The following is a 14,790-nucleotide window of genomic DNA, read 5'->3' as shown; positions in this document are numbered from 1 at the left end:
CAAAATATTTATATTAGTGTGTTATTGCTGTATCTTTACTTTTCTGCCTTTTCCATTAAATTATAAACTCCCAAGGGGCCAGGTTTTATGTCTACCATATTTCCTTTCTCCAGTATCCTGAGCATCATTGTTACCTGTCCCATACTCTAAATATAACAGGTGCTCTATAAATATTTATTAATTAGATGATGAGAGCTGTCCAGAAAATACATCATTTGTTTAAGATGGGATCATAGGGGAGAATGATGATATAAAAATCAGAATGTTAATTTATTAATGTTCAACACACATTGTTCTTAAAAATAAATTCATGGCAGGGTAGCACAGGCACTCCACCCCTAATGGCTACCCATAATGAGGATGCTTTTATGCATTATCTCATTAAATTTTCTTATCACCATATGAGACCATTGCTGTTCTTATCCTTGCTCTGCCTGTGAGGAAACCAAGGCTGAGAGAGGACAGATAAGGTCTTAAGGTCTCTCGCAGCTAGTGAATGTACAGTACAAATTTGGACTTTTCTTTTTCATAGTTCCAGAGCTCAAGCCTTGCATCCATCAATATTTAGAATGACAATTTAATTAGAAGGCAAACTCAGAGAAGATAAATAAAGTCATGAGGACACACAGCCAGTAAATGACAGAGCCTGATATTAAACCAAATGAGCACACTCCAAAGTGTGTGAGGCTTTCATCCAGGCCCGTCTCCTTTCCTTTGCTAATCAATGCACATTTCGCAGATGCAATAAACCGGAGGTCAAGGACCATCCTAACCATGCTGAGAAAATCTTGGCCCTATGCTATTTCTCCTGAGGATTTCTTCAGAAAGGGTTTTTATGTTGACTTTCATTTTAGTTAAATCAGAGTAAATAATCCTTGGAAAAGACAGTTTTGACATTTTGTTTTTCTTTCTATTATTTTTATATCTGCCTTGATTTTGTTACTGAACAAGGGTCACTGCCCAAAGCACATAAGAGCCATAATTATGACACCAACCTTTGAGAGAAGAAGAAGCTTATTTTTGTAAATGCTGAGTCAACCCACAGGAGACAGGAATCACCAGTCAAAGCAGTCTCCCCGATCTGGAGTCCAGACAAGTTTTAAGAGTCAGAGGGAACAGGACGGCCTGAGGTAGTCCTGGTAGGGCAAATTTTGATGGGAAGGTTTTAGAAGTTGGACAGTGCAGTAGTTGGCAAACCGCGGCTCGTGAGCTACATGCGGCTCTTTGGCCCCTTGAGTGTGGCTCTTCCACAAAATACCACATGCGGGCGCTACCTCAATAAGGAATGTACCTACCTATATAGTTTAAGTTTAAAAAATTTGGCTCTCAAAAGAAATTTCAATTGTTGTACTGTTGATATTTGGCTCTGTTGACTAATGAGTTTGCCGACCACTGGTTAGGGTCAAGGGGCAAGAGAAAGCACAAAGGAATTCCAGCCTGGCAGAGTTTGATTGGTCACTTCTATATTTGTCCTTATTTGGTCTGGGCACTGAATCTTTCTTATTGAAGACTCTTTTTTGGTAAAAGACAGGTGGCCACACTTATATTACTTGATTTCTGGAGACTGTAGATTCTTGGTTCCGGGGTCAACTTGAGGACAGAGATAACACATTGCATAGTGCTGTCTCTGGAAAATAACTCAATGATTGCATAAATCACCAGTCTGCTTTGAGGGAGCAAACCAGTTTTAAGCCAGTCAACGTGATGTGTGTGCTGTTTCAATTTCACCCCTTACTAATAATACCTCAGAAGAAATAGGAAAAAATAAGCCCAAAGGAAAAACTATTAGGATAAAGATGAATGGAAGGTATTCAGTACTCTCTTGTGCTTAAGAAATTCTGTGGAAGCCCAGTTCAACAATGAATACATATGACATGCTGTAACAAGGAGGAACTGGGGCCATAAGTGATGCACTATCTGAGCATCTATGGGATATGATACCATCTTCTTTAAGTTGGAATTGTACCATGTGGCACATTCTCTTATGACACAGGCTGACAGACAGTGCCTCTCTTTGAATTCCAGAGTCCCAAGTTCCTGACCAGCCCAGCTCTCTTCATGTGAGGCCCCAGACCAACTGCATCATCATGAGTTGGACTCCTCCCTTGAACCCAAACATCGTGGTACGAGGTTACATCATTGGTTACGGCGTTGGGAGCCCTTATGCCGAGACAGTACGTGTGGATAGTAAACAGCGGTACTATTCCATTGAGAGGTTAGGTGAGTACCTGTGCTTTTTATTCTATAAAAGGAGAGAAATTGTTTACTTATTTTCTTTCTTGAAAAATTATTCTTTGGAATATTATTTCAATTTGCAGCATCCATTAATTCCTAAAACAATTTTTTTTCCATCTTCTATCCATCTACACACACACACACACACACACATTTTTTCCCTGAATTTTCAGTTAGGGATTTTATCGAGATAGATTCACAGGAGTTGGTGCCCTAGTGTGTACCCTAGTTTATGTGTCATTTATGAAAAGTGCATTGGATCATTTTTCCTTTTTTTACTGATAAATGGGAACTTCTAATTTTAACGATTCTCATAAAATGAAAGACAACATAGTTTTTTTATCTTTTTCTTATTAGGAAGATATTCTGTCAGTTTTCTTTAACCTTCAATTATCTAGTCACATTACTTTCTTTTTCCTTTGCATACATAGATAAAGCTTTATGGCTATTTAATTATGACTGTAAAACAACAAAATGAAAAAGAAATGAATTTTCTATGAAGCCAATAACTTTGAGTTATCAAACCCCTTTCTACATATATTCCCTATCTCTTTCCAACCCAAGTTCTCTTATTATACTCAGCCTTAGTGTTGGGCCAATGAGTTTGTAAAATCTGTATTTTCTGGTGTTGCTCACTTTTATTGTTAACAATGGCTGCCGACCACATGATTGCATTGCCCAGGTGATACTGTTAATTACCTTCATGCTTGGGAAGGGGCTTGGTTATGCTAATGTGTGCTGAAGGAGAGGTTTTGCACCAAAAGGTTTTAAAGAAAAAGAAGGAGGAGCTAGGAAGCCATTTTTGGCAGAGACACCATTGTTGCAGAGGAGGCAGGCAGCAAAGATGGCGGGGTGCTGAAGGGAAACAGAGGCGAGGAGCTTTGTGAGCTCTGCTGAGAAGAGGTGGGAGCTGTTGATTCTAGGAAAAATTGGAAAGATACTCCTGGTTGTGAAACCGGAGAACATGTGAGTGGGTTTTGGTGCCCTATGTGTTTGTTTTTTTTCACCAGCCAGTTGCAGGGCTAGAGTAAAAGCTATGGCCCACCATTTCTTGGCTTCGCTGTTTCATTACCGTCTATCGGAATCTAATGGGAACCTGAACCTGCATGTGTCTGACAACTGATGATGGCCGCAACTACTGGACTTACACTCAGTTTACAGAATACAATACTTGAGTTGTGATATTTAAGAATTCATTGAAAATCTGTTTGTTCAGAGATGGCTAAGTGTGTTAAAGTGTTCATATTCATTTTATATCTTTTTTCACAGTGCAATAAGAAATTATATCATTTACAGTGGGAAATAAAAGAAATATATGTTACATACTTGGGTGCCAAGGATTTATACAATTCTCATAAAGCAAAAAGCAAGTTGATTCTACCTGTTGATTTAACACCATATTATTTGTAGTGAATTACGCTGATCTTAAATTCAGCCTTGTGGCGGGGGTGGTGCAACTTATTTGCAATGTCTCTCAAACACAAAACATTTGTGAGGAGAAGCCTGATTTGAATTTGAATAGCTTTTCTAGCAATAGCAAGAAAAGATTTAAAAAAAAAATACAAGAGGAAAATTGCACTGACCCATTCTCTCTATAATTGCTTCAAACACTAATAAGAGAAGCACCTACCAAAAGTCTTTATAATTTTAGTTAGCTGGCATTTAGAAATTATATTCTCTCAGTCGGTCCTTGAGTCGGAATGTTAAGGCAATCACAGAACTCGTATTTTATGGCTGTCAAACCTATGTCAGGGGACTCTCATTTATCCATTATTCAATATACATCGTCGCTGACAGTTCATCTTGATGCATACACCAGAGGGAGGAATTCCCAGGGCACTGCACAGACTCCTGGCAATGCGAACATGGCGCACACCAGAATGAACTCAGAAAGGAGACTGCATTGTTTCACAATGTTCCTTTGATAACGATGCTCTTTATTGCAACGAAGGTCCCCAGGAGTCTCCAAGTCTAGCAATGTTGAGGCATTTGGGAGATTAACACTGGGAAGAATCTCCAAATGTTTAACAAGAAATAAATAAATTCCTCTTGGTAAGGTATGTTTGTTCCTGAGAGATAGGAAGGTAAAACAGGACAGGAACATACAGATATTCATGAGTTTACATTTTTAAATTTATCTGAAAAAAGTAATTACATACATGCACACACATGCATGTACATATGTATTTAAATTCTACCAGCTGATACTATTTAAAATAGCCCCTTGTCTTACCATAACATATGAAATAAAATGGTGGTTTTTATTTGTTTGTTTGTTTTTTCATTGTTCAAATATTTACATAGGTGGGGGGAAAAGGTATTTTTTCAGCATGTGTTTAACTATATAGGCAAAGTGTTAGACATCTCTTAATATAGATATTAAATAGACGAGTATATATTATGTGTGTATGTGTGTACATGTATATATTTAAAATGTCTAGACAACTTTGTGTCTAAAGCTTTAAATTATATTTTAAATACCTTTTCAACAATAGTATGAAAGCTAATATGCCTACTTTAATGTTCAGTAGAATAAATAAAAACAATTGGTGGTTTCTTTGCAAAGTTTGAATGAGTTTTAAACATGAACCTTTTATCCTAAGACCTGCTAAAATCACCTATTTGTTCTACTAGTGATTTTGTAGATGCTCCAATATTTTTCATTTAAAGAAGCATATCATATATAAACAGAAATGGTTTTACACTTAATTTTTTTTTTTTGACAGAGACAGAGAGAGAGTCAGAGAGAGGGACTGATAGGGACAGACAGACAGGAAGGGAGAGAGACGAGAAGCATCAATTCTTCATTGCAGCACCTTAGTTGTTCAGTGATTGACGGGGGGGGGGGGAGGCTACAGAAGAGTGAGTGACCCCTTGCTCAAGCCAGCAACCTTGGGCTCAAGCCAATGACCATGGGGTCATGTCTATGATCCCACACTCAAGCCAGTGACCTCTCACTCAAGCTGGTGAGCCTGCGCTCAAGCTGGCAACTGCAAGGTTTCGAATCTGGGTCCTCTGGGTCCCAGTCCAATGCTCTATTCACTGTGTCACCGCCTGATCAGCTACACTTAATTTCTAATCTCCTGCCTTTTATTTTATTTTTTTTCTTGCCTTCTCTTGGTTAATATTTCTATCTACTAAGATGTTGAATAGAAGTGGTGGTGATAGACATCTTTGCCTTGTTCCTGGTCTTAGGGTAGACATGAAATAGGATATTAGTTGTAGTTCATAGATGTCTATTACATTGAAGAACTTTTACATTTTTCTTAGCTTTCTGGAAATGTTTATCATAACATTTGTTGAATTTCTGAAATAATTATCTATCTCTTGAAGTGATCATATGGTTTTCCTCTTTTTGTTTAATATAGTGAATTATAGTAATTAATTTTTAAGGGTATTCAAATTCTTTGTGGCCATGATGTAGTACTCTTTTCTTATATTGTTGGATTTTATTTGTTGATATTTATTAAGGAATTTTTGTGCCTATATTGATAAAAAATAGTTGTCTACAATTTTCTTTTTGTGAAGTGACGTCATGAAGTTGTATTTTTTGTTGTTATGTTGTCTCATAAAATTAGTTGGACAGTTTGCTTTTCTTCTGTTACTAAAACATTTGTGTAAAATATAATCGGTATTACTTATTATAGGAATGTTTGAGAGAATTCACTAATAAAATTATCTGGACCTGAAATTTCCTTTTTAGAAAGGCTTCTGCTAATGAATTCAATCTTTTTTAACATCTATAGCTATTTTCTATTCTGTGTTTTTTATTATATTTGTTTTGGCAAGTTCTATTTTTCACGAAACTTGTCCATTTCATTTTGTCATTATTCTCATAATATTTTTCATAATATTCTCTTATTATTTGTAGTGATAACTGTATTTTTGTTTCTGATATTGATGACTGTTTTTTTGTGATGAGTATAGGTAGTGGTTTGCCAATTTTGTTTATCCTATCAAAGAAAGAGACTTTATATTATCTTTTATTTTATTTTTTTCATATCTACTCTTAAATTGACTATTTCCTTTCCTGTACTTATCTCAGTCATACTTTGCTCTTCTATTTTAATTTCTTAAGGTCAAACCTCATAATGTAGGTACATAAATTATCGGTGTTCCTCTAAGAACCACTTTCCTTGTTTCACATAAACTTTGATATGTTGTATATTCATTGTCATGCAGTTCAAAATATTTTCTGATTTTCCTTGATTATTTTTATTTTTGGCCCATGGGTTATTAATGTGTTGCTTAATTTTTAAATTTTGGGTTTTCCTATGTATCTTATTATATTAAATTTTAAATTTTGTTTTATCATAATTAGAAAATATACTCTTTGATTTAAAATTTTTTAAACTTACAAAGATTTATTTTATGAACCAGCATACTGTTAATTTTGTTCAGTGTACTTTGTGAACTTGGAAATAACATGTATTCTGCAATTAGATACAGAGCTGTGTAAATGTCCAAAAGATCAAGGTCTTTGATAGTGTTTTTCAGATTATCTATGTCTTTACTTTTTTTTTTTTTTTTTTTTGTATTTTTCTGAGCTGGAAACGGGGAGAGACAGTCAGACAGACTCCCGCATGCGCCCGACCGGGATCCACCCGGCACGCCCACCAGGGGCGAAGCTCTGCCCACCAGGGGGCGATGCTCTGCCCCTCCCGGACGTCGCTCTGCCGTGACCAGAGCCACTGTAGCACCTGGGGCAGAGGCCAAGGAGCTATCCCCAGCGCCCAGGCCATCTTTGCTCCAATGGAGCCTTGGCTGTGGGAGGGGAAGAGAGAGACAGAGAGGAAGGGGGGGGGGGTGGAGAAGCAAATGGGTGCTTCTCCTATGTGCCCTGGCCGGGAATCAAACCCGGGTTCCCCGCACGTCAGGCCAACGCTCTACCGCTGAGTCAACCGGCCAGGGCCTGTCTTTACTTTTTTTGATCAAGTCTGTGAATTGATGATTGTCAAAAATCAAGACCTTTTAGAAACATGGAATCATCTATGTCTTCCATTAATTCTGTCAATATTTTTGCTTTATTTATTTTGAGTCTGTTATTAAGCCAATATGCATTTATAGTTATAATATCTTTTTGCTAAACCACCTCATTTCATTTTATAAATGCCTCTGTTTGTTTGTTTGTTTATTTGTTTATTTATTTATTTATTTATTTATTTATATTTAGAGACAGAGAGAGGGATAAACAGACAGGAACGGAGAGATGAGAAGCATCAATCATTAGTTTTTCATTGTGCATTGCGACACCTTAGTTGTTCTTTGATTGCTTTCTCATATGTGCCTTGACCACAGGCCTTCAGCAGACCGAGTAACCCCTTGCTCCAGCCAGTGACCTTGGGCTCAAACTGGTGAGCTTTTGCTCAAACCAGATGAGCCCACGCTCAAGCTGGCGACCTCGGGAATCTCGAACCTGGGTCTTCCGCATCCCAGTCCAATGCTCTATCTACTGCGCCACAGCCTGGTCAGGTGCCTCTGTTTATTTTTGATAATAATCTTGGTCTTATAGACAATTTTTATCTGTTTTTATTATATCCATTCTAGCCTTCTTATACTTTAAGTTAAAGTTTACATGCTATATCATTTTTTATCCATTACTTTCAACCTATGTCTTTATAGAGTTTGACTGTCTTTCATAGGTAGTTATGTACTTGGGTCTTGCTATTTTATGCACTCTGAAAATTTCTGCCTTTTATTTGGAGTTTTTAGAGTCTAAAACTCATAAAATACTTTAATGTAATTATATAAAAGGTTAAATTTAGGTCACTTTTTTTTCTGTTTGTCCCTCCTCTTTTTTGTTTGCCTATTTTCTCTTTTTTAATCTTCTCCAGGTCCTTACTTGATTCAGCAGTTTGCCCACTTTTATATAACCCTCTGGTATCATGCAGATTGTGTTTGGGGTAATTTTTTTGTTGTTACTGTTTTGTGGGGGTTTTGTTTGTTTTTTATTAATAGTTTATTACCTTTTCTAAGTGATATACAAAATCCCTTTTTATAACACTTATTGGAAATATTTTACATTGGACTGTTTAGGGGGAAAAACAGTTAATAAAATGGGTGGTCCATTTGTGATTAAATTTGTTTGAGATCCAACGGTATCAAATGAAGATATGAATTCTGTCTCTAACAGTAGATATTGTCATACCTGGCACAGTAGCCTTTTCATTCCCATGCTATGGGACTCTATGAGCCTGAATTTTCTCATCTGTAAAGCAGGATAGTATACTTCTACCTTACAAGCTTTTTATGAAATTCAGCTGAGATAATAAAAGAAAAGTTATTTAACACTTAAAGTTAAAGCATGTACTTGTAAATAAAGCATTGTACTTTTTATCATTTTGTACATCAGCAGTTTAGCAAATATATATAAGATAGTTACATAGGCTTTGAATTGTGTTTTTATAAACCATGACATTTATAGTGCTTTGGTTTGTCTTCTTTACCTGCAAGTGGACTATATCAAATACAATTTTAAAAATAGTGGGCTAGATCAAATACAGTTTTAAAAATAAATGTTCTAGGTTTTTAAACTGAGATAACTCATCAAATGCAGACATTCCATAGATCATTTCTATACTGAAATTATTTGAATAAAGAATATAAACAACACAGTGGCATTCAATTTATTGTGAAAGACAAAAATGTAAGCTGGTTTTAGCTCTAATAGAATGCTGAGAAAACCCCAAGTGGGAGAATTAGATTCATTCCATTCCACATGAGCCCGGGTTGCCCAGGGAGGAGTGAGAGGGAAGAGAAAAGGTCATTCCATGAGATCATTACTCAGAATATATCAGGAAGAGTGGTTTTATCTTTTATGATTTTTTTTTTTAGATTAGTGTCTTTTCAACCTATAGGCATTTTCCAGCAGTATTTAAGGACAGCCTCAGGGTGAGTCATTAATAATACATACTATTCTATTTGTAACCCTTTTCTCACTTTCTTCTCCCTGAGGTTCAAAGCACACATGATGTCTTATAGCTGGTGAATTTTCTAAGCATGTTTAATGGGAAGAATCTTTCACAAAAGATGAATACTATTATTGAACTAGAGAACAAAAGCACCTAATTGGAGTAAATTTATATGTATCTTTCATTAAAAACCTCCAAATCTCCCCTCTTTATTCCCCTTGTTTTTATAACCCTTCCACATTTCATCTTGTATTTTACAACCTGAGTTGTCATTTGTAAAATCAAATTGATGAAATAAAGGATTATGTGGGTCATTCAGCCTATCAACATTCAATCCAAACATTCAATCAAAAACTACTCCTCCATCTTCTGTATATTTTTTAAGAAAATACTTTATTTGGGTCAGAATAATTCAGATCTCTCCTTAAGTTTACATGTCATTTTGTGTTTACAGACAGCTACTTGGCCCATTCCTTCCAAATACGTACAAATACCAATCTATTTCTTCATCCGTTACGTTATTAGCATCGGGCATCATCTCCATTTTACAAATACCAATCTATTCCTTCATCTGCTACATGTCGTTAGCATCGGGTATCATCTTCATTTTACAAATGAGGGAAGACAGCAAGAGCACTAAAGTGAACAAGGAAAGTCAAAGCTAACTTTTTAATGACAAAGTTAAACATTGCCTTAACTCACTCATATAAATATTGCCATAGACAGCAAAGACCTGGCTCTTCAGTGTGGAGAGAGAGGAAGCTGAGATCAAACCTGAGTCGGATCTGGACTTGAAGCTAGCTCACACTACTGCAGGGACTTTCCACTTTCCACTAGAAAAAACAAGGTCTTCTAGAAAATCACATCCTTTAATTATAAGCTAGTGAGATAGGACACAGTCCTAAAATTTCTGAACAAACACTTTTAGTTTCAGGAATGAGTCTCAGAGATTAATCATGGAGGTCTGAGAATTGTTATCCTGTGAGCTGGACTTAAGGGAAAAGAGAGAAAGAGATGTCTGAGCATCTTGCTTTGTTAAGCAATTATACTTGTGGATGAAGTCTTTTTCCTACTAGTTCTACCAGTTTATGCCCCCATGTAATTAGAGGCTCTGTTCTAAGGGGCGTAATTATTTAGGTTTGTTGTGTCTTCTAGATGAACTAATCACTTTTTCATTTATAAACTATTCCTCTTTATCAGGGGTAATAGTCTTTGCTTTACAATCGGCATTTTGCCTAATATTAATAACAACACCAGCCTCTTTTTTGTTTGTATGTTAGCATGATATGTATTTTCCCATTAGTTTTACTTTCAAACTATTTGTGCATTTATATTTAAAGTGGGCTTTTGAAGGTAGCATGTAGTTTAGTCTAGCTTTTTCATTCAAGCTGACAGTCTCTGAATTTTAATTGAGTTGTTTAGGACATTTTTATTTTTCAGATATAACTTATTGATTTTTAGAGAGAGGAGAAGGGGTTGGAGAGGGGTAGAAGCAGGAAGCATCAACTTGTAGTAGTTTCTTCCCATATGTACTTGACTGGGCAAACCCTGGGTTTCGAACTGGTGACCTCAGTGTTCCAGGTCAACACTTTATCCATTGTGCCACGAAACCTCAGGCAGGACCTTTACATTTAATGTGAATATTGATATGATTAGGTTTATATTTACCAACCTGCTATTTGTGTGTGTGTGTGGGGGGTTGTTATTGGTGTTGTTGTTGTTGCATTAGTTGTCTCATATGTTCTTTGTGCTCCTTTATTTCTCTGTCTGTATTTTGAGGGGAATTAATTAGGTATTTTAATCATTTATCTTGTGTTCTTTGTGGGCTCATTAGCTATAACTGTTTTGCTTATTTACTGGTTGTTTTATGATTTATAGTATGTATCTTTGACTTATTACTATTGACCTTACAGAAACATTATTGAATTTCCCAATGCATTGCTGTTATTTTTTATTTAAATTACCAAATATTTTTTAAAGGTTAAAAAAAGATGTATTTTAGATCTAACTACATATAGTTAGCATTTCTATTGCTCCTCATTCCTTTGTGCTAACCCAGATTTTGCACTGGCATAAGTTTGCTTTGCGCTTGAGTGGCTTCCTTGTAATGGAGTTATGCCGGTGATTAATATTTTAATCTTTGTACACCTAAAAACCTTTCTATTTTGCTTCATTTTTAAAGTACATTTGCATTGGAGGTGGAATTCTAGGTCAACAAACATTATTTTATTTGAGCATTTTTAATGATATTAGTATATTTTACTATTTCCTATATTGCCTTGTTTCAAACAAGTCTGCTGTGATCATTAACTTTGAACCTTTGTATATAATGTCTTTTTTCTCTGGCTGCTTTTAGATTTTTTTTTCTTTTTCACTACTTTTATACAGTTTTATTTTGATGTCTCAGTGTAGTATTTTTTGTTTCTTCTGCTTCATATATATTTTGGTTGTACTACAGCTCACTGAAACTTTGTTCATTGTTCTTAGTCTATTTTCATTGTGTGTTTCACTTTTGATAGTTTCTATTACTATGTCTTTAAAGTCACTTTTCCCCCTGCAGTGGCTAATCTGATCTTATCCCATCCTGTGTGTCTTTCATATTATGCACAATAGCTTTTGTCTCTAGAAGTTTGGCTTGGGTCTTTTCTATATATTCCACTTTCTAGTAAATGTGCTCAAACTTTCCTCTGTCTTCTTGACAATAGGGAATGCTCTGTCTATGGATTTTTCATCTATGTCATTTTGAGTTTGTCTCTAATTTTTCTTCTCATTATGGAGTGCATTTTTCTACATTTTGCAGATGTAGATAAATTCAATATAACAATGCATATTATCTACTTTTTGCAAAGGTACTTATTAAACATCATATTTTTTTAATTTTTGTGGTGCTGGGGATTTTGTAAAAAGATTCTTCAGTTTTTTTCTAGCATGTAGTTTAATTCCCTGGAGAAATTTTGACCCTTTTGAGGGTTGCTTTTAATCTATGACATTGTGCTAGAGCACTGGTACCATCAAATAACATAAGGCTCATTTGCCCTACTATTAAGGCAATAACTTCTAAGAGTCCCATAAATTATGTGATTTTTTTCAACATGGCTTGGGGAAACCCACTTATTCCTGGCCCTGAATGATACCAAAGATTTTTTTCTTGCTAATATTGGGTGGTTCTTCCCCCAGGCTTGGAAAGTTTTCTCATAACATGCACAGATAGGCCCTGGTGGGCTGACTCAGTGGTAGGGCATCAGCCCCGTGTGGAAGTCCAGGGTTTGGTTCCCAGCCTGGGCACACAGGAGAAGCGCCCATCTGCCACTCCACCCCTCTCTGTATCCTTGCTCTCAGTCTCTCTCTTCCTCTCCCACATTCAAGGCTCCATTGGAGCAAAGTTGGCCTGGGTGCTGAGGATGCCTTCATGGCCTCCACCTCATGAGCTAGAATAGCTCTGGTTGCAACAGAGCAAGGCCTCAGATGGGCAGAGCATCGCCCCCTGGTGGGCATGCCGGGTGGATCCCGGTCGGGTGCATCTGGGAGTCTGTCTCTCTGCCTACCCACTTCTCACTTCAAAAAATTACAAAAAATACACACACACACACACACACACACGAGATAAAATACTCAGATGAAGATTTAAGAGGGAACCCTGGTAGGCCTCCAGAACTCTCTTTCTCTTCTCTCTACTACTCTTTCTCATTAACTCCAGTTACCTCAGACTTCCGGCCCTGCGTGTTCAATTAGGTGGATCCACTGGGCTCCATTGGTTTCCCTTTCTCCTCTGCAGCCTGAACGCTTTCTCCAGGCAGTGAGCTCGGGAGGTCAGTGGGCTCATTTTGTTTCTCTTCTCCCAGAGACCACTGACCTGATCTGCCTGATGGCCAACATCTGAACATGGTTTTTTGTGTTTTGCTTCTGTAAGTTGCTCCAGGAAGGAAGATAAATCCAGTCCCTATTAATCTATATTAATCAGAAATGGAAGTCCTGTAATAAACAATTAAACAGTCATTTTATTATTTCAGTATGCCTAAACTTTTCACTTTTCAAGAGTACCAAAGATGCCAGACTGTGTTAGATCTATTTCCTGATTTCTGTCACAAGGCTCATCAAAAATGAATTCTAACTGCCGTATTATATTTTTGGAGATAAATTTAACTTAAGTGCTCTTAGAAATGGGTCTCTTAGCCCGTGGAGAAATGAACCTTTCTAACTCCCAGAGTGCATTCCAAGTTCAGTGAATACAATGTAAATTATAATGTTAACCTCAGCATCACCCCTCCCATCAAAAAATATTCCATCATGCGTGGAATATAAAAGTTTTGAGCTTATGACATGCAAACATTTTAAATCAGAAAAATCAATGCACTTCAGCAGCCTCTGGAATAGTTGACATTCATGAATAAAAAATGAATAAGCGCCATGTAGAGAACATTTTATTATTTTTAAATAAAGTACATTATAGGTGTTGGTAACAAAATTGGTTGGTTAACAAAATTCTACTTTGTATTTTTTGAAACAGGATGTAAGAATAATGTTGAAAAATGATTTTTGATCTGAAGTTTGAAAAACCTGATCACTAAATATTGTACAGAAATAAGTCATTTAATAGTAAAGAAAATAAAAAGAGAAGGTGCATTTATTCTTTCTTTATTCCCAACTATCTTATTCAGAGCATTTGTCTATTGTGAAACAAGAGTGAACACACACTCCAGCTGTATTTTAGACTGGAAGATTGTAACAGATCATTGAAAAATCATATATTGTGTGCTATAAAGCACTTCTAAAAGAAAGTCAACTTCCCTGGTTGTTATTATTACTTTGCAATTTTGTTATTTACACAGGGATTCCCTGCTTATTCTCAAGTTAATATCAGTAATTTTAAAATACAATTTTATTCTGACAGTTTTAATGAGGGGCTCTAAATGGAATTTCTATAGGAATATGTATATGTCTGCTTTTTATCTCAGATTTGATTGTGTATGTCTCTTAGCTTTGCTGCAAATGTTTCTTCCTATCAATACTATTTGCTCAATACCTATACTCTAAATGTTATGAATAGAATAAGAACTCTAATAAATCCAAAGAATAGTATATCTTCTTGTTTTCTTAGCATTTCATAATCTTTCTGAAATTCACCTTAATAGGTTTCAATGCTTTTCTTTTACAGATGTAGATGAATTCAATATAACATAATGCATATTATCTGAGTCATAATTTTCAACTATTTTTGGACATTAGGTGACATGAGTCAGAACACCAAATGGATGAATTTTCCATAGTGCACATGGTTGCTTTATTAGAAAAAATAAATAAATCTTTTGTGGTAGAAAGTGTGTTAAAAGACCAAATGGTTTGTCATTTCTTATCAATTTCTTATTTATATTTCATATAATAATGTATTGAGTAACTGTTATGCTTAAGATACCATGTTGAGAATCAGGAAGGATACCAAGAAATGTAAGGCATATTTTCTGACATAGTCTAGGCTCCCAAAGTCTTATGTAATAAATACAGTAATATATAAATGAAGTCCGGTATTTCTAGAAGAATGGTAATTGCTTTGGTAGGCTGAGAGGTTACTTATTTCTGAGGTTGGTAGAAATACTGGCATGAGAATTTTTTTTAATTTTTTATTTTATTTTATTCATTTTAGAGA

General features: G+C 35.9%; 1 protein-coding gene across 1 annotated transcript in view; it reads left to right on the top strand.

Annotated features, from left to right (window-relative positions):
- Positions 1–14,790, top strand: part of DCC (DCC netrin 1 receptor) — a 1,139,534-nt gene that overhangs the window by 955,183 nt on the left and 169,561 nt on the right. Inside the window, exon 15 of the mRNA XM_066352289.1 lies at positions 2,026–2,220. Within this exon, the coding sequence (XP_066208386.1) occupies positions 2,026–2,220 (195 nt within the window). The remainder of the gene's footprint in view (positions 1–2,025; positions 2,221–14,790) is intronic.

The sequence above is a fragment of the Saccopteryx leptura genome, chromosome 11 (assembly GCF_036850995.1).
Source record: "Saccopteryx leptura isolate mSacLep1 chromosome 11, mSacLep1_pri_phased_curated, whole genome shotgun sequence".
In the NCBI taxonomy this organism is placed as follows: Eukaryota; Metazoa; Chordata; class Mammalia; order Chiroptera; family Emballonuridae; genus Saccopteryx; species Saccopteryx leptura.
Note: the sequence above shows the minus strand (reverse complement) of the source record. Positions and strands in the feature narration are given on the sequence as shown.